At 44.7% G+C, this 19688-nt stretch overlaps 1 protein-coding gene across 1 annotated transcript; it reads right to left on the bottom strand.

Annotated features, from left to right (window-relative positions):
- Window positions 1–2886: 2886 nt before the first annotated feature.
- GMNC (geminin coiled-coil domain containing) lies at window positions 2887–10853 on the bottom strand. The gene is made up of 7 exons (XM_035334788.1): window positions 10848–10853; window positions 9230–9265; window positions 8502–8661; window positions 8324–8409; window positions 7083–7199; window positions 4028–5632; window positions 2887–2898 (listed from the first exon to the last, which is right to left on the bottom strand). Exons 1-6 carry the CDS (start codon window positions 10851–10853, stop codon window positions 4988–4990), a joined length of 1050 nt encoding a protein of 349 aa, XP_035190679.1. The 3' UTR covers window positions 2887–2898; window positions 4028–4987.
- Window positions 10854–19688: the final 8835 nt, after the last annotated feature.

The raw sequence follows: 19688 nt of genomic DNA, 5'->3' as shown, positions 1-19688 counted from the left end.
CCTTGCGCGGGGCCTTGCGCGGGGCCTTGCGCGGGGCCTTGCGCGGGCTCCGCCGCGCCGCCATTTCAGCACCATGGCCAGAGCCGGCGGCCCCGGCCGGGCCCCGGGAGCGCCTCGCTGCTGCGGCGGCCTTCGGAGTGCCGGCTGCGGCCTGGCCTGCCCGGCCTCCCCGGGCTGGTGGGGCTCCTGGCCTGCCCTGCTCCTCATCCAGGAGCACGTTCAGCAGCCTGGAAATGTCGAAAAGCGCCCGCGGTCCAGTTTTTTTTTGACCCTTTCTTCTGCGATCATTAACAGGGAACACGGTGGTGGTGACACTGTTGGAAGATGTTAGCCGTGCATACATTGCGTTTATAAACGAAGAGTGTGTTTTTTGGCTAATAGGCTTCTGAAGAGGTACCTGGGAGTTTCAGCTAACCACACTAGTGTTGCAGCTGCTACTTGAGTGGGGATTCTGACTAAATCGCAAAATATGCAGACCTCCCAGATGTTCGTGCCCCTGATGATTTTTATACTTTGCTGCTCGCACTCCCCTATTATGCTGATTTCCTTGGGCTGTGGTGCATGTAAATATTTTGCCTTGAAATAACTCAGTGATGCACAACTAATGAACCAGAGGAATGACTGGAAAGATGGCATTTTAGGTGAATCACAACTCATTCTACAAATTATTTATAGACTGCGCTCTCTGTGACAGGGTGTCACCCACCTGGCAACAAGCCAGGATGTTTGTGAATCATCTGCTAGTTAACAGTGGCTTCTAGAGGACAGAAGAGTTTAAAGCAGAAGATTTTTTTTTTTAATCTCAGGAGCAATAAAAAAAATATCTCGCTTTCCAATGAAAAATCAATCTCGCTGGTCCTAGCTGGTGTCTTGTCACTCCTAAACCTTCTCCCAGGCAGATAGGCAAGTTAATAAATAACAGTTTTACTTTTGGTGTTGAGTATAGCTGACTAAACAGAGGCTTGCATTCTTTACTCATGCTTTTCTCTCATCTTTGGTCTCTCTATATGGCACCTCGGTACCGCTTTACAGTTTGTCAATTCAGAGTCAAAATAAGGAGTATGCAGAATACTATCATGATGCTCAGCTGACTAAGAAAGAAGGTGCAGGTCTATTGAGTTTGCTGCAAAAATAACAAACAAAAAGCACAGTACTTCTCTCGGTCCTAGTCATTCTGTAGTGTGGAATCTATTAGTGAAAACAATAACGGATCACTGAAAGGCATTGTGCAAGTCCTGACTGAAGTGGCATACCTGTGGCTATTGCATCTTTAGTTCTGTTATAACATGCTCACAAGCTGCACCTGCTTGTGTCAACACCCATGTTTGCAGGAAATAAAGATCTCCCTCAGTCCTCTGAAGAGGCATGTAGGTGCTAGGTGTTATGCTGTGCAGTGTGAACAATGGTTGTTTAATAGATGCTTAAGTATGGTTGTGGGCAGATTTGCATCAATTAGATGTTATTTCAAGTTTTATTAGACATAACTTAAACTTAATTACACAGGTAAAATTGATGTTTATGTATAATCATAGACTCTCAATCACAAAAATCAAACATGAAGTGTTAAATTAACTTCTGTTTCTAATAGCATACATTCTAGAAACATGGGTTGTTTTTAAAGTGTGCGGCTGCATGTGTTCCATTCACAAAGAAAAAACTTCAAATAAAAAATAAAACAGATATTAATACAAAATGGGTATTTACAGACAATGAAATTCCCACTGCCCAAAGAACTTCCCAGTGCCCCTGGGCCATTCAAGTCATGCCTCCCTGTGCCAGAGGTACATATCTGGAGCTGCTCCTGGGCAAGAGGGAACATCACACAGTTTGCAGCAGCAGTATTATGTTTTCTTGTAAATTGCTGTGAATTGGTCCGGTGGTGGAACTAGTAGAAGTCAAAGCACAGAAATGAAGTAGCATACCAGAGGCCATATCAGAATCCAGAGCTTCTTGCTTTTTATAGAGAAACAGAAATTCAGAAGAGCCTCAGTCCTCACATTGGCTTGTTTATTGTGCACTGGTGCTCAAATAGTCTTGTTTGCATTGTTCTTAGTGATAGCTAAGGAAATACTTGTTCAAATGATGGTGTTGGTGGAAAAAAATCACCTTTAGTTATTTGGTGAATTTCCTTTCCAGTGTGCTCATTGTGCTATGGCATTCAGCAGCATTGTTCACATGGAGCAGACAGCAGATATATTTTCTCACAGTTTTTTAAACTAGAAATGTAATTTTTTGTTTGCAAGTCAGGATCAGCACTATGGGACTTAACACAAATCCCTGCCACAGGACTCCATATTTTTGTGCTGAGCAAAACTCAGGAGCCCGCAGCAAGAGGAAGATACGTTTAGGTGAAGTATTCATTGAACTATTCAGTTACATCTATAATTTATTTGCTATGAGACAAGGGGGCCAGTCATCCTCTTACAAAATGCTGCAAAGATTTGAGCACTGTTTCAGTTCTGCTGAAACCCTACTTGGAATTGTACCAAAGATCTGACTGCTTTGTGCTGTTCTCTGCAAAGAAATTTTCAAATGAATTGATCTAAAGATGTGGAAAGCAAATGTCAAATGGGGAAAGATTTTCTCTCCTTAGAGAAAACAAAATACAATTTATTATTTGATCTGTCAGCAAATATTGTATTTGTTACTGCTGCTGACTCCGTATCATTGAAAAACATAAGCAATATTATTCAGCACCATTAGAATTCAGAGATCTTTCTCTACTTAAGTTTTACAGCTTCTTTGAAAGATGTGCTATCTACAACTGTGCTGCATATAATGTTCTGGCCACACGGTCTATTTGTCTGCATGTTGTTCATCCCATATGACCACAAATACCAGGGCTTCCCATCACTTAAAGGCAGATTTTTTCTGCACTATTATATGCACCAATAAAAACTCCAGTGAATACAGTTATTTTCTTCAGTGCCACATTATATAGTAGATCTAAAGTCTATTGGTAGAAAAATGCCTTGAAAAAAAATAATAAACTGTTTGTAGGACAGTTTTTTAATATACTTTCACTGAAAAGCAGAAAAGTGCTATAGATCAGTGGTCTTGTCTGACCAGCCTTTATCAGCTGGCCACGCTTTCACAGACTACAACAAAACTCCAGAAAAAAAATAATCTTGTATTTATTTCATGTGCATTGTTTTTTAATCCAGTGCAATAGTGCCTATAATCAGTGCTTTCAAATAGCCTATTCTGGAAGTCTGCTCTATGACTTTAGAGTAACTACACAGAAATACAGTCATTTATTTAAAAGGATTCTGGGAAATCACTACTGCTCCCCATGGAGAAATCCAAATAATGCAATTCTAAGGCACAAGAGGCTGTCTGGGAGACACTTTTATCCTTTAAAAAATAAAATACCTAGCTTTCTATAGAAAAATAAGCCCATTGGAAGGAAATCCTCACATATGATTATTTTTACTTATGAAAGTACTTCTTCAATGTCACTGGGGCCATTCTGAAAGCCAGAATAACCAAATCATTCCCTTCACTTCCAATATTTAGGCATTAAATTACTATAAAGCAGAAAACAAATGTAAGACAAACATCACCAGTGAGCTTACTTCAGGTCAGTTGACTTCATGTCATTAGTAGTGTTACCAACAGCCCTGGGCAGTGCTGGAGCACCTCCTCACCAGGCATTTTAAAGCATTCTCAAGGCAGTCACGGTCTTAGCTTCAGGTCACCACTGCCTGACAGATGCGGAGAGGCAAGAGATGGTGTTGAAGGTCGTTCCCAAACACTCCCTAATCACTAAGTGATACTGCCTCCCCAAACCAGGAGAAACTTAAGTGTTTCCCATAGGAAGCAGGAAGGGTATGGGGGGAGGAGGAAGCAGCCCTGATTCTGGGCTGATGTTGACTGCAGGTAAATATCTGCATGATCTCAAAGATCAAGACAAAAAGGTCAAGAAGTTGTTCCCTAGAAACATCTCCACTTTCACAAGTGCAAAACAGCCCAATGGAACCAACAGAAACCACTTCTGAAGGCAGGAGTGGCTTCCTTCTATAAAAACATCCATTATCAGGCCAGTGGACAGGGATGAAAACTGATCAGAAGACTAGTGGGATCCTGCAGCTGAAGGGAATGCAAGCTTTGCAGAGGAAAGAAGTGCTCTGAGTGTACTTCAGCCACAGCTGAGAAAATGCCTGCCACTAATATGTCAAGTCAGGGCCTTGGCTGGAGATGGCAGTGTCATTACTGCACAGCATCTTCAAACCTAGTTCCTGTTCTGTAGCTAAAGTTGGTGAGATACAGGGCTCTGTTTTAACTCCCAACAGATAAAATACCTTTAAAACATAATGCAGAAAACACATCAGTCTTTTAATCACAGCAGAAGAAAATCTCTTAAATTTGCTGAATCACTTGTAATTAAATAGCCTTTAGGCGACAGAAGCAAGTCCTGTTTTTTGAATCATTATATTAAAAAAAAAAGACAGCACCAAGTGACTGCAGGTAGGACAACCTAGTGTAACACGTTAACAAATAGAGTGCTTGCCTTAATCCAAGGCAATCTACATAGCTGAGAGAGACCCAAATCACTGCTGACCCTCAGCCTATGCCACCTTTGTCATCTGTGGATGTTGGAGTGAGGTGTTATTTCCAAACTGTATTCCCTAAATCCCTTCCAGTTTGATGCATGTGGGAATGACCATCAATGCTGAAAGTAGTTCAGTCTAGAAGACACCAGTTAAGAAGGAATAGTTGATGACAGAGAAACCACGATGTAAGAAAAAGTAGGTATCTCAACACAGGCACAAGGGAATTAGGTCCAATCTAAAGACCTGTCCTGGGGCAGATACCTGTCTCAGTGCAATCTGGAGCCACACCAGTGAAAACCTGGAAGGGAATGACGAATAGGTGGGTAGCAGGGTAGCATATAACAGGCTTGTTTCTGATGCCTGAACTTGTCTTGAGCACAGGGTGAAGTATATGTCTCTTACATCCCCTCTAGCTGACCCTTGATGCAGGTGCCTTATTCAGCCTGCTTGGGCACCCAGGTGAATCTCCATCCTCCATTATCTTCTCTGCGCACAAAAGCTTGTCCTTGGTGGAAGGTGTGTGTTCTCACATTGCAGTGAGGACTTAGAGATGTTGTGAAGGCTACTTCTGTCCTGTTAGGTGACAAGTCATTAGTCAAATATGGCAACCCATAGGCTGGGAGGGAGGAAACACTTGGCACTGGTGAAGAGACACAGGGTGTTGAAGGAAACTGGGGAAGGAAGGTAGAGTCCGTGCTGCATGGATGGACACTGCTGTCAGGTGGAGGCATGTGGCTGTAGCTATATGCTGCTGTTCCTCCTTCGCTGTGGCCATAGTCTATTGCTTCATCAGGGCTCAGGCAGTATGAATCTTTTCCAAGGTCTGAGGACAGGGCACTGTAGTTAGCTGAAGATTCATCGATGGTGTCAACATCTTTCAGTCCTAAGGTCTGCAAGACCCAGCTGTCCACAGCAGGACTGGCTTGCTCTTCACAGGCAGTGAATTCATTAAAGAGGTTCCTTCTGGCTTTGGAAGCGTGAGGAGTTTCTTGAGGAGTAAAGCAGTAGTCCTCTTTTAATCTCCTTTTGGTGTTTTTGAAAATAGCAGAGTTTTTTTGGCCATGGCAGGATAGCACTTTCTATTTTAAAAAGAAAAAAAAAAAAAAAAGGAAGATTAAAGATCAATTATTTAGTTACCAGCAAGTAACATTTCTGATACCAGATTTTAGATGGGCAAAGCAGTTACTACTGTCCTTATAAAAATATTTTTATTTCCACTCTGTGCTCTTTTTGGACTCCTTAAGCATATGGAATATGACTAATTATTTTGTCCTTACAGCCTCTGAAACAACCGAGTCCCTGAAAGAGAAGAATTTGACAATGTCAATAAGGCCTGTGTTTTGATTGCATTCTCACTCAGTAAGGCGTGAAATGAGAGCTCCCGTCTGGCTGTGCTGCACTTCTCCGTGCTGGTGCTGCCAGCAGCATTTGGCAGGTGAGTGGGGTATTGGGGGGGAATGTGGCAGCCTGACAAAGAGGGAGGATGCTGAGGTAAGTCATGCTGGGGCAGGTGCAATCGCGGCCAGGGAGCACTTGGAGCTGCAGCCTCCACGACTCTGAGCTCTTTCATCCACCTCGGCTGCCAGGAAGAAGTCCCTTCTGGCCCCCGGGGATGGTCAAAGAAAGGCAGGAATAAAAAGGAAGGTCCCTACCATGTCATGAACTCGCTGCTTGGCCACCTCCCATGACAGTGTCACACTGGACTCTCCTCCATATAGCATCGAGGGGTGGCCACGTCTCCTTGCTAGGCCCAATGAAGGAGACCTCTTCTACTACCAGGAGCCAGGTCTTGGCATGGCGGAGGGATGGATGTGCCACATTGTCAGCTGGGAATAGGATGTAAAAGGAAAGGCCCCTATTTTTTTGTAAGCCTTTTTACCTCATGCCCAATCCAAAGAGCTGAACAAATAATCACTTGTTTTCATGGGGAAGCCTAGAATAGTTTTTTTTTTTTAAAAAAAGTCTTCAAGTTGACAAGAAATGTATTTTTATTTTCTTTTGGGAGAGAATTAAAATGTCAAAAAATAAGTAAATGTTAATATTTTTTAACATGCTAGTTATAATACAAATATACATAATACTAATTAATAAATTGGAAAAAAATGAGAAGATCAATGTTCTAATGTAAGTGAATGGAATGTACCATAGGAAGGTAACAAAAATTAAACAAAAAAAATCACCCAAAGCATAAAAAAAAAAAAAAAAAGGAAAAATTAATCCTTATCCAAAGGAGTAACTGACAAAACAAACAACTTCAATAAATATTTTAATATGATAAAATCTGAACTTGTCACTGGAAAAAAAAAGTTTTAGACCAAATAATTTTACCTTGTTCTACTTATAACCTAAATTTAATCATGCTATGGGCTACAATGTCTCCACAGTCAGAACCTGAGAGGATGTTACGTTTAAAAAACAAATCTCAGCTGCAGGTTGTCTGCACTCTTACCTTCCACATATTTTAATGGCATGTATCTATTCAATGTGTTTCTTCTGCATACATCTATACAACAGGTTTGAGTACAATACCTTGGCTTTTTCTTCTAAACATTTAATCAGGGCAGAATTCAGGTATTGTCGGAGGTTGTTATTTTCTTCATGTAACCTAGCAAGTTCCTCTTCCTTCTGTAGCAAAGTATCTTGAAGCTGTGGAATAGAGATACTGATGAATAGGTGTTGACTCTGTAACTTAATAGCAATTGCCCTATGGTACAGGCTGCTTGGATTTGATGAACTGGGTGTTTGCTTTGTGAACGCAACCCATCCCCTCAAGCCTCTTGCTTCTGTATATCTAAGTGGCAAGATTGTTCAGTTTTCATTTTAGAGTTTTATTCTTTAGTAAGTGTTTGCAAAGATCACTCTGGAGAGAAAACAAAACAAACAACAACAAAAAAACACCTAACCACCTGTAACTGTGGGATAATAGAAAAGAATTACAGGTATGAACAGCCAGAAACTGTCATGGGCATGACAGTAGCTACCAGATCTCCTCCTGAGTGGCAGTAAGCATCCTTTTACGTCCCTCTCATTCTGACTTATAGTTGGGTGATGGAGAAAAGGAGAAAGGAGCTGGAGGTTGTTAATTTATGGGGATAGGATGCGGAAGGAAGATGCAATTGTCATTGGCAGGATCTCCTGCACCCAGCATCTCAGGCTGAAAAACACTGATTTAAAGGATTAAGGTAGAGCCAGAGAATGAAGTACACTGATGTCAGGAACTAGGATTTGATTCCAGGGACCTTAAAATTAGTAAATGAGCTTCCATTGACTTTAATGTGTCAAAATATCACTCCACGTGTTTCATCAGAATGATCTCTCTGGAATTCCTTCATCTAGGACTGTTCAGAATTTGTCCTGTTGCTTGATGCAATTTACAAAAAGGAAAGAGAAAATTACAAGGCAATGCTTGTTGGTCAAAATGGTTGATCCTCCATATATATGAGCAGGTAATTCTGGTGGAATCGTTTCTCATGAAGGTAATCCTGATGGATTAGGACAGACATAGTGTAATTTCAGTTAACAGCATGAGGCTCTGCAACATTAGAGCCTGAAGTCCCTGGACTTCCCCCGTGCAATGTGCTGTAAGGCGGGGAGATAAGCAGGGAACCCCCCAACAGCTGTTCCATCTTCGTGGGACAACATAGGGGAGACAAATAATTCAAGCAAGGACCAGAGAATCCCCAGAAGGGGGTCAGACCCCCTCCCCACCCCAGAACCAGCCCCAGAAGATGCGCAGCGAAGTGCGGGGTGCCGAGGGGGGACACCCTTACCTGCCTGTTCCTGTAGAGCTGGGAGGACAGCTGGTCTCCCCGCCACGCCTCGTCCTGCCCGCCGAGCTCGGGGGTGCACAGCCGGCCTGGGCGACAGCAGAGCGGGGTTAGCCCGCTCCGACCGCGGGGCCGCGGCGCTCTCCCTGCCGGGGCCGGGCCCCCCTCACCCCCCACTTACCGGGCGGCCGAGCCTCCCGCCGGCCCTGGCCGTGCAGCGGCGGCTCCGCGGCGCAGACGGCGGCCCGGCTCTCCCTGGAAACATCGCCGGGGGCCGGCCAGGGGCAGGAGCAGCCCGGCCCCCCGCTGAAGTCCGGCTGCGGGCACGGCCGGCTGCCGCTCTGCGGAAGGAAAAGGGGTCATGGGAATGGGGGGGGGGGCGGCGGCTGGGTCCCCCCTCTCCTCCCTCCTGCTCCTCCGGCTGCGGCAAGCCCCGGGGGGGAGGCGGTGTCAGCCCTCCTCTGGACCCTCAGCGGGGCGCATCCCGGTGAGGAGCATCCCAGCGCTCCGGGAGGGTCCCTCCTCGGCGGGGAAGGGCTTATTCCCCCCCTCACCCCCTCCCCTCTGTCCCAGCTGGGGCTCTCTCAGGTGCCTGGCTCGGGAGGGCACCGCTGCCCCCCCCCCCCCCCCCCCCGCTTCCCCCCCCCCCCCGGGGGCCCGCTCGGGGACCCGGCCCCCCCCCCCCCACGTTCCCCCCGGCCCGGTGGCACCGCAGCGCCCCGCTCTCAGCCGCTGGGCAGCCGGCGGTGCCGTCCCCGCCGCAGCCCCCCGTGGCAGAGGGGCTCCGAGCAGAGGTGTGCCAGGGACGGGGTTGAGTTTGCTGCGGTGCTTTGGGAAATGCTACGGTCCTGAACGGGTTTAAGATGGAGAGAGGAGCCAGGTTGTCCTCGGCCGGTTCATTCGTCCCACCTTGAGGGCTTGATTCAGGTCTACAGCTGCACAAAGCTAGCGCTGCCTGCTCTCTTTTCTGCCCCTGCCGTTCTGCAGAAGTCCCAGACTGCACAGTAGTAAAGCCTGGGGGTTGTCTCTGGAGTCACCCCTTTTCTCTCCTTCAAATAAGCACGATCTGAATCTCTGCAAAGCAACGGCAGAGCCTGGAGCCTCGAGAGGGGAATCTGCTCATCCTTGGGAAGGCAGAGCAGCAGGGACTGCTGCTGCAGGTAGAGCAGAGCCCTCTTCCTTCCCCATCTGAGAGGGCACGAAACCTCCTGCAAAGCCCCAAGGCAAAGAGACCAGCTGCTCCTTTTCTGCCTCCAGGTCGAGAGAAATGCAAAGAGCACTTACCATGTTAGAGGCAGAATGAAATGCAGGTCTTGGGAGCAGGTTTCTGTTAAAGCCCCAGCGAGGTTTAAATGGCTCTGAAGGAGGGGGAGAGGGGGGAGACCGGGGAGGCGAGTTTAATCTAAAGGAGCTCCCAGTGACGCCTCAGAGCTCTCCTGAAACCCAGCAATCTGATTTGGTGTAAAGCTGTCAAACTTGTGACGTGAATAAACAGCAAACTTGCTGAAATCAAAGTCATTCTGGCCCCACAAATCAACACAAGGAAGGAGGGAAAAGAAAAGAAGGGGAGAGAGAAAAAAAAAGCCTCCACACACTTCAGGACAGCACTGAGCCGGTGTCTCTGAGTTTCACTCCAGGAAATGAGCAGAGATCCAGGGAAGCATCCCACATGTTCAGAGCAGGGCTGTTGGTGTTGCTAGTAAGGTTTTTGTTTGTTTGTTTGTTTGTTTTTGTTTTGTTTTGTTTTGAAGCCTTGTTTGCAGCTGTAAAATCCAGCAGGAGGAAGCAAGTTTGTCCAACATGCCTGGCTGAGCGAGTGAGTTTTCCACAGTTTCCTGGGGGTGTGAAAGCAAACATGATCCGGGGCAGTTCTGTGGACAGTTCTGATGAGGAGGAAAGCACAGGTTTCAGAGCAATACAGTCTGCAATTATAAGCTTCTGCAAAAGTCTCACTTTATTGGGAATTAGATTGCTGTCAAGCCCCAGGCTTCCAGGAGAAGATCTCAGGATAAAAATTCAGTGTCAATGGTGTAAGATTTACTGTCTTACAGGGTAATGTTGCAAAAGCCATATGCAGGTGTGTAAAAGAAAGATTGTCTGCATACAGTCACCTCTAATTCAAAGCAGTTCCATGGCAACTAAAATCTGTAGATAGACTTTGGATTTTTCCAGGGAAAAAAAAAAAAAAAAAAAAAAGAAAAGAAAAGAAAAGTCAAAAACCTCTTCAGTGAGGGTCTGTCTTTGAATAGCCTAGGGGATGGTGTGAATAAGGCTAACAGCAGAGCAGTTGTTCGGTCAGGATCCTGCCTCCTGCCGTGGTGAGAGCTGTTCAGGGACGTGACCCGACCTGCTTGAGGACACAGGCTGCAGCCAGCTGAGGGTGAGGCAGGGCCAAAGACAGGCCAGGCTGGCATATGGGATGGTCTTTCATTTCCCCCCTGAAGGATGCTCAGTGCTGTTACCCATTTTGCAAGGCTCAGGGACAATAACAACCAAGAGGGCCACTTGTCTTACATTATTTTCTTACCGGCATACTTTCCTAGGTTGCTGCCCAAGGTAAACTGGCAGTTTATGCCAAATTAAATTGTTGCCATCACCTGCCTTGATTATGTTTTCTTCCAAGAGAGGCGTTTTATAAAGGCTCATGCTCCTGAGCCACACCACACCCAGCCTTGGGTCACCAAGCTACGTCAGTTTCCTAAACCCCAGCTCTGTGCGGTATATCCACTAACCGCTGCAATAAGCCTCGCTCTTCAGGTGCCAGCTTGGCTGGGGGGCTCGCCAGGACCACAAGCACAATGCAATGCTCCCAGTGAGCATCAGGGCCCCGTACTGCTGTGTTTGGCTCGTTTTATTCCCTTCACTGGGCTGCTTCAGGGGGCCTCCCAGGGCTGTGCAGCAGCGGCTGCATCCTCACACCCGGGGCAGTAACACGCCGGGGAAGCCCCCAGAGGCCGCAGGGCAGGAGAGGCGGCGGGCCGGGCAGCCTTGGGCGGGCTGGAGGGGACGGCGGGGCCCACAACAGCGCTGCGTGAGGCGCCGAGGCCGCGCGGGGCCCGCCCGGCACCGGGAGCCCCTCCACGAGCTGCAGCTTCGGCCCCCGGCCGGCCGAGGCAGCCGCCATCTTGGGGCTGCCTCAGGCAGCGGGAGCGCCGGGCCCCGCCATTGGGGGAGGCGAGCTGGCCCGGTGACGTCATCAGCCAGCGTCTGCTGAGGGGAGGAATGGTGGCTGGGGGGGCAATGGTGGCCTGGGGGGGAGGCACTGCCTCGGACAGGGCCGGCTCTGCTCGGCCCTGTGGGTACCAAAGGTACCCCCTACACAGGGGCTGCCTCCTGTAGTGCCCCCCAGTCATAGAGTTATTAAGGTTGCAAGAGACCTCCACATCATCTTGTCCAAAAGTGCCCCTACAATGTCGTTTATTTCGTTCCTCATGGTGCTCTGAGTGTCTGAAAGCACATCTGTAGGTGCAGGGAGAGTTTACTTCCTGCTTTGTGGACCTGTGTGCGTGGATTGCTGCTCAATCAGATAATGACAGGATGAGGGGGAATGGTTTTAAACTAAAAGGGGAAATTTAGATTAGAAGCTAAGAGGAAATTCTTCACAAAGAGGGTGGTGAGGCACTGGAACAGGTTACCCAGAGAAGCTGTGGATGCCCCATCCCTGGAAGTGTTCAAGGCCAGGTTGGATTAGGCCCTGAGCAACCTGTTCTAGTGGGTGGTGTCCCTCCACGTGGCAGGGGGGTTGAAACTGGATGATCATTGAGGTCGCTTCCAACCCAAGCCATTCTATGAGTTTATGATTCATTCTGCTGGCCCACAGCTGCTACTAGGTACCCCTTTGCCTGGCACACCGCTGGTGGCTCTGTGCTTCCTCTTGGCTGAGCCATGTATGCTCTGGCATGCTATTTACCTCTGAGAAGTGGTTAGAGGAGTGCAGACACACTGAGTGAAAAACGGGTATGAACAAAACCTGTGGTCACCTCATTGTTGCATCTACAAAGCTGGCATCTTGTTGGGTTTTACTGTTGGCTTTGTTTTCTAAGCTCAACTAATTCATTTTGATTCCCTGCATCACGGTTTTCATGCCCGAGAATGAAGGATGATACATAGTAACAGGTCACCATATCAGAGCCCAGCTGCCTCATAGGAGATAACTTTTGAGTGATGCTCTGTCAAGGGAAGGCCAAATGCAGTTGGTATAAACGAGAAAGAGCTAATTTTGCAAAGTGGCCTGGAGATGTTACACATGATGATAGAAAAGCTTCAAGTCACACTAGCTATTACACATCAATGTAACATGTAAAACAAAACCAAGTAACAATCACCTGCTAATTCTTTTCCTGTTTATCTGAGGCAGCTAGTCTCAGAGCTCTTACTGCTTGTTGTAGTTAATCTGGCACTTCAGTTGAAGTTAGAGTTCAGGGATGAGACATTTGTGAATATTGTAGTATTACTGTTGGATTCTGTGTAGATACATTTATCAATGTTTTAATGAAATTTAATTTTCATTAAATTTTATTATTATTATTGTTTAAATGATAATAATGAAGCTAATCCTCCTTGGATTTTTCTAATTTAACCAATTTCTATGTAGAAATGCCTCTAAAATCGTGTTTGGATTATTGTGAACCGGCTTCCAGAAGTGATGGCTTACAAAAGGATAAAAGTTTTCTTAAGCTATTTGTAAATATTATTATTTTTCCAGATGTACCCCAGTCAGTCTCACTTTTCATGCTACCTCCTGCACAGATATCTAGACTCACCCAAAAGTCTCTTCATTTATTCTGTCATATTGCAGCTACAGTGCTTCTTATCCCTCTTAGGAATGGCAAGTGTATTGGTGGCAAAGGAAGGCTGATATAATATGTCCAGGTATTGGCCCTGTAGTGGGGTACATACAGGTATCTGGTATTTGCATGAATCTCTGGTGATGTTTGTGAACTAAAGGTGTGATTAGTTAAGCCTGATGAGACTAATTTGCAGGAATGCTTTTCAATGGAAACTTGTTCAGATACAGGTCCTGATTGTTTCTGTGATTAGTCTTCCCCCACAAACACAGGTCTAAAAGGCACTTTCCAAACCTAATCCCCTGCTGTTTACTTTCATATTTTTTTAATCTCCCTCTTAAAACTAATTAGGTTATTTTCCTTATGTCATTCCCACTGAGAGGCTCTCTGAGCTCTGATGGCTGGGCACTTCCTAGTTTCCTGACTGAATGTATTCATAGCAGGTATAATCCCTTTTGTCCTAGTGCCAATATCTTGCTTGAGTTTAGATAGTCCTTATTCCTCTGTAGTGTTTATCTTTGATGTCTTTGTAGAATGCTGTTGCATACTGTCTTTTCCCTTGCTTTTTAAGTCAAATAAGGCATGCTCTTTTACAATCTTCCCATAATATATACACCACAGGGACCCATCTCAGAGAATATTCCAGCTGACATGTACCTGTTTTTCAGATGGATGACAAAAATTACTTAAGTCTCCTGTGTAATTCACTAATGTTTTAGAGAAGAACATTGGTAAATCTTTTATTTCTTCCTGGTACATTTTAAGCTAATGTTTAGCTTTTCTGTCACTCTCTCAGGTGAGTGACCGGTTTGGAGATTGTTGTCAGCTGGCAGTAAATACAGCAAATGAAGTCCACAGGTGTAAAATGCAGTTTGTCAAACTGAGCCACAGCCTATTGGGCTCCAGCTCTTCTGTTTTTATGCAGTGTAGCACTGTGGCATTTCAAAAATATTTGGAAACAAACAAATTCAAAAGATAACCAAAAAACTGTAACGGAGCCTTCTGTATTTGCCTGTGGTTTCTCACAATGAGGGTGGTGAGTCAGTGATGGAGTCTATACTACACAGACGTGATTCTTTTGGTGGCTTCAACGTTTTCTTGCAGTTTGAAATGAAGGCACACAGTACATTTATATATTTGTGATTGCATTTTTTTTTGTTTGTTTTCTGGTGCATGCATCCTGGATGAGATTTATCTCTGAGAGATCCCTAGAAGTGAATTTGGTATTACTAGTGTTTAGTTTGCTGCGATCTGAAAAGGGTCACTCGTCATTTTTTGTTAACTCCCCAAAGGAAATAAGTTGTATTTTAGCAGCAAAAGGAAAAGGGTAACATTGTGATGATACAGAAAGTTAATTTGAGTAATGGGTATTATTTGATGGATTTATATGCACGTAGTGCTGTGTGTGCTCAAATTAAATAATGAAAAGCTAAATGAGTATCTCTTAATTTTAGTTAATCTTGAATCGCTTTGGCAGTATTTGTGGACTTCTAGAAAGTGTCCTATAGTGCTTAAGGTCCTGAGAAGCTTATACGCCTCTCAATTTGCAGTCATCTTCCACACTTATCCTCTGGATAGCAGCATTGCAAGGAACTCATTATCACCCCATGCAGACATTAGGATTTTGAAAGGATGTTCTTTATTGGACATGCTTAATTTTAAAGTGGAAAATCACATTACCGTTGTATCACATTTTCTTGTGTAAGTGGAATTCTGTAAATTTGTGGCCATGCTTCAGATTTATCTGAAAATGTTAACTTTTTAATACATAGATAGCATGCTTCTTATGTATAAGAATATCCTTACAGATGAGGTATGTAAGCAATGTGCTTGAATAATATAAGTGGTGTTTGTGTGCCATGTGTTGTGTGCACAAGTGCTCACCCATCTGTCATCACCCATGTTCTGTTAAGAGCTCAGCCTGGTTGTCTAACTGCTGTTTTAAAAGGGACAGAAGATCCCCGCTTCAGAGAGAGAGCTGTTTGCGAAACCCTGGATAACAACTTGTGATAGCCTAGGACTTGAAGGGGCTTGTGAGTCATCTTGTCCCATATCCTGGTTTGGTTAGGCAGTCAGTTCATAAAAATTTTAATGATATCCCTCCCATGTGTTCTTTTATGACACCGGTGCTACTTCTTACTTCTTGAAGTTTGAAGTATTACTCTAACTTCCTATCTAAATCTATTTGTGTAGATTAGCCTCTTCTGCTTTTTTTTGACTGCAGTTTATGTGGTTCTTGTTCATCCTGTGTGTCTGCCATCTCGATGTGCTTATAAGCAACAATCTATGCTGATTTTGTTTGGTTTTGTAATCATTTTTTTTGTTTTCCTGATCATCTGAGGAACAACACACCCTAGCACTTAGATCTCTTCTTTCTTCAGTGTGGAGCACTCCAGATTGCAGTTCATCGTATTTCCAGATATGGGAATGAGTAATCATGTCCTGAAGTGAAAAGACAAAAAAGTGCTGTTTTTATGTAGCACAGGATATGTTTATAGAATTCACTGCTATACTATGTCATTGAGGTGAGAGTATCATGGTAATAAAATAAATAGAAGAAAGCTTTTTATCATTCTGGAGTTTTCTTCCTAGATATCCTATCACAGGAGGACAGTAACTGCACTGGTTTTGTGTTTATCTCAGAACGAATCCATCCTGGTCCCTTTACATTGCAGGCATCTTGTCATTTCCCTTGGAGAAGCTGGAACTGTAACATAAAAATAAGGTCCTAAAGTGATACAGATCTCATGTCTGCCTTTTGACATCCTGATAGATTCTCTTGAAAACTACAGGTGGGAACCTGTTGCTATTGCCAGTCTGATTGCTGCATAGAAGAGAAATACATTCTGTTCCTGGGTCTGATGTTATACAGTGACAGCAGTGTTTGTTCTGAGGTTTTGGACGAGCTCTTGGGGTCATCTGCTGTCTTTCTTCTTAGCAGAGTCTTTAACAGACTCTGTGTCACCAATTTACTGTGTATGCCCAGGTCATCGGGTCATTCTTGGCATCTTTGTGTTCAGTTGCTCATCTCTCCATCAGGAATGGTATGTCTGCTTAGATTTTACATTAGTGTAGTCACAAATGTAGTGATCTAGCCCGTGGCCAAATGAATCCCTCTGTTCTTGGCTGTGACCACTGGGCTCTACAAAAGCAATGTTAATTTTGAACAGAAAACTTCTTTCATGGGTTTTAGGGACTAATTGGATGGGAATTTTAACATAAAACTTGATGTGGTTTTGGAACTGAAACCTCCTTTATGTGGCATCAGCAGCACACTACTACCTTGTTTGTTTTCCTCCATCCAGAGGTTACCACTGAGCTGAGTTGCCATGCTGCAGCTAAGTAACCTTTTCATCACAGAACTCTGATTCTGCAGTGCAAACAAATGCACTGAGGTAGCCCCATGGTGAAATGACAGATCATAGAAACAGTTTCTCTTGACTGTGTTGTGAGGGTTGACCATCGATCACCATTTGGGTGAAATTGCTGAGCATATGAGAGAAACAATGGTGTGCTGAGAAGCCATGTTTTTCTCCATGGTGTTTTCTATTGAAGTCAAACTATTTTGCAGGGAGACCTGCCAGAAGAGCTTAGCTCGTGGGTTTTATCCAAACTGGGATGAATTTTCATGGGACCAGATGCAGAGCTGGATGGGTCTCCATGTCTCATCAGCTGCTGATGCGTGCATCTGTCTGCTTCATAACCTGGTCTGTGGGCTCTCAGATGTGCACTGTGTTGCCAGTACCTATGGACTGGACTTCACCTATTTAGTGCTGCTTTTCCTCTTGGCTGGTGCTCAGGAGCTGGCAGTCTGGCTCCCCTCCATCTCTCCTTGGGTGTAGTGCTGGGCACTTTCCATTCTTGGCTGGCAGCTGGGAGGCTTGGCAGAGATCTCTGATCTGAGTAAATATATGTGAGGGCATCTCTTCATTGCAGTGCTGTATAGCGCTGCCTTCCCTAATCAATAATGAATGAATGATCCCAGGATGCGTGGAAATGTGTTGGGGGTCAGAAGGTGAAGGATGTTGTTGTCACGAGCTGAGAAAGATGTCAGGGTTTTTGTGCACGCCATTCAAAGGCTGAGTTAAAACAGTAAGTCACTAGGGAGACATTCTAGTAAAACAGCTCTGTCCATATACACAGACTCTCCAGCTCCTAGTCCGTGCAGGTAGTGTTCGATGAACTGGTGATGAAAAGGAATTAGTTGGCTGGTAATTCATCTAAAAGATTGGCAGAGGATTTTACAGGCTTACACCAGAGCTGGCTGGAGACAATAATCTCTTTTCTCAAAGAATGCTGAGGTCCTGACGCCCAGCTCGTTGGAATGAAACCTGAATGCTTTTTAATTCTCTGTGAAAGATTTTTTTTTCCTCTTTGGTTTTTGTTTTTAGGAAGGAACAAAATGTTTCATTGTGATTTTGTCAATGATTTTGATATAATGGATTAAAAGAGTAAATGTCTTCCAAATCCCAAAGCTTTTTAAAAGAAGAATTCCATTCCAAACACATCAGAGCTGTTTTCTCCTCTGAATTTTTGCAGAAATTTCATTTTAAGGAAAAGTTTACACATTTCAATGGCAGTGTGGGCTCTGTTGCAGCAATGATGTGCAGTAGAGATTGACTGCTAGCAGCATTTTTTGTACAGTTATACTCTGTGCTATCCTGGAGGTGAAAGGGCTGTGGGGGGAGGCTTGCATCCACTTGGCAGCCTTTTACTATGCCAGAGCAATGTAAAAAGGCCTCAGAGTGAATAAGAAACATGAGAAATCATTGGTTTTTAACTGCCCCTGGATGAGAGAGCAGGATTCATCGATGCCTTACTATAATTTTACACTTGTGCAATTGCATTGCAAAATGCAATAGGACAACAGGGAAAGAAATGGGATTAGTAAGCTGCTGCGGGGTAGGCTTCAGAGAAGAGGCTTCTCTTGGCTCAAGGTTCCTGTGTCATACTCTCCTGATGCGGCATATTGCCTTCCAGGTCCCCTGCTTCTTCCCTTTTCCAGGGATATACTCTCTGAGGACACTCTACCTTGCAGTAAGAACTTTCACGTAGTGCTTGTGTGGAAAACACAGCTGTTTCTGAAACACTTTCTGGAAAGCGAATCCTTGTACATTTTACAGTTTCCTTGGAGTTTCCCTGCCCTTGGTCCTGGAGACTCGTTTGTGTGTTTGTGACATTCTGGCCTCTAAGCATTCTGGTATGGGCCAGAGAAAACTCCTGATGCCCACCACTAGATTTTGGCTTCTGTGCTTGCGCTGTGCTATGCATCTCCAGAGCCTGTGGTCTCTTTCTCAGTATTCTGCTGAAGTCCTGTGGCCCCTCCTCAGGCATTCACTTTGTGTCTGTGCCTTTCTGTTTCTGTGGATGCAAGGTGGAACTGAGCCATGCAATTTGGATAAGAACCCAAGTTCCTGAGGTTTTTGAAGTTTTGGCTGTTGTTTTGTGATTTGTCAAATATCAAGGCAGTCTGTGTTCAGTGACAGAGCGTAGACCTAGGTGAAACCCCCAGCACTCAGGAGATGGGAATCTACAAGGAGGTGTCTGGCGAGCACACCTGATGCATCAGGCACAAAGGAGCTGGAGCCCCCCAGAACAAAATCCTTCAATGGGGAGCTGAAAGGCTCTACAGTGCTAATTCAGGGTCAGCTCCTGCCTACAGGATAGCCTTCAGCAAGTCACTTTATCTCTTTGTATACCGATTTATGCCAAAATGTGTGATGAAGAAAATGCTGGTTTAGATGTTCTGACTGATGAATAGCCCTCTGCAAGTGCAGGTATTTTTATTTTCAGGAGTAACACTAATTGTAGACTTTATTCCTTCAAAGATGTGGTTTGTTGCTGTGAGTGAGGAGGGATAAGGCGTAGCTGAAAATGTTTTGGTTTTCAGGCATGCCTGCGTGGTGGTGTGTCTTATTGAGCTGTGCAATGTGTGGACGCTAGAGGGCTTGCTAGCATCCCTCCGTCTGCTCCCACACAAGCACATCGAGGTTGTTCAGTGGAATAAATCAGGGAGCCTTCACTCAGGTTCTTGCAATTGAGTTTGTTTTATTTTGGGGACATCCTTGGAGCAGTGGGCAGTTCTCTGTCATTTATTCAGAGAGCACAATTATTCACCAGATTATTTCCATCAATAAGTCCAGGTCCCACGTGTGTCCTCTGCTCCCTCCAAACAAAGTTATATTCTTTTACCAGCATTTTCCACATCCAGAAGAATTGGTTGGTTTCATCTAATGGCAACAATAATTTGATCTGTGTATTTGCTTCAGTGAAGCAATGTTGCTGTTGGCCTGCTTTTTAAATCAAAAGGAAAACCAAAAACAAACAAAAAACATTTTTGATACTGAAATCCTTATTGTCCATGTAAAGAGTTAAAGTAGTCATGTTCCCTGAATCTTGAGATGAACTGTAGAATAATATTAATTTATCTTATTAGACAAAATATTATTTTTTATCTCCTATTTTGTCTCTTATTAGATTTACCAAGGTTCAAATTTTCAGTGTTGTTGTTTTTTGTTGTTGTTTTTGTTTGTTTTGTTTGTCTGTTTTTGTAACTCTAAGACCACCTAAACAGACATTCT

The sequence above is a fragment of the Oxyura jamaicensis genome, chromosome 9, assembly GCF_011077185.1.
Source record: "Oxyura jamaicensis isolate SHBP4307 breed ruddy duck chromosome 9, BPBGC_Ojam_1.0, whole genome shotgun sequence".
NCBI classification, from domain to species: Eukaryota; Metazoa; Chordata; class Aves; order Anseriformes; family Anatidae; genus Oxyura; species Oxyura jamaicensis.
This window is presented reverse-complemented; position numbering and strand designations above follow the sequence as displayed.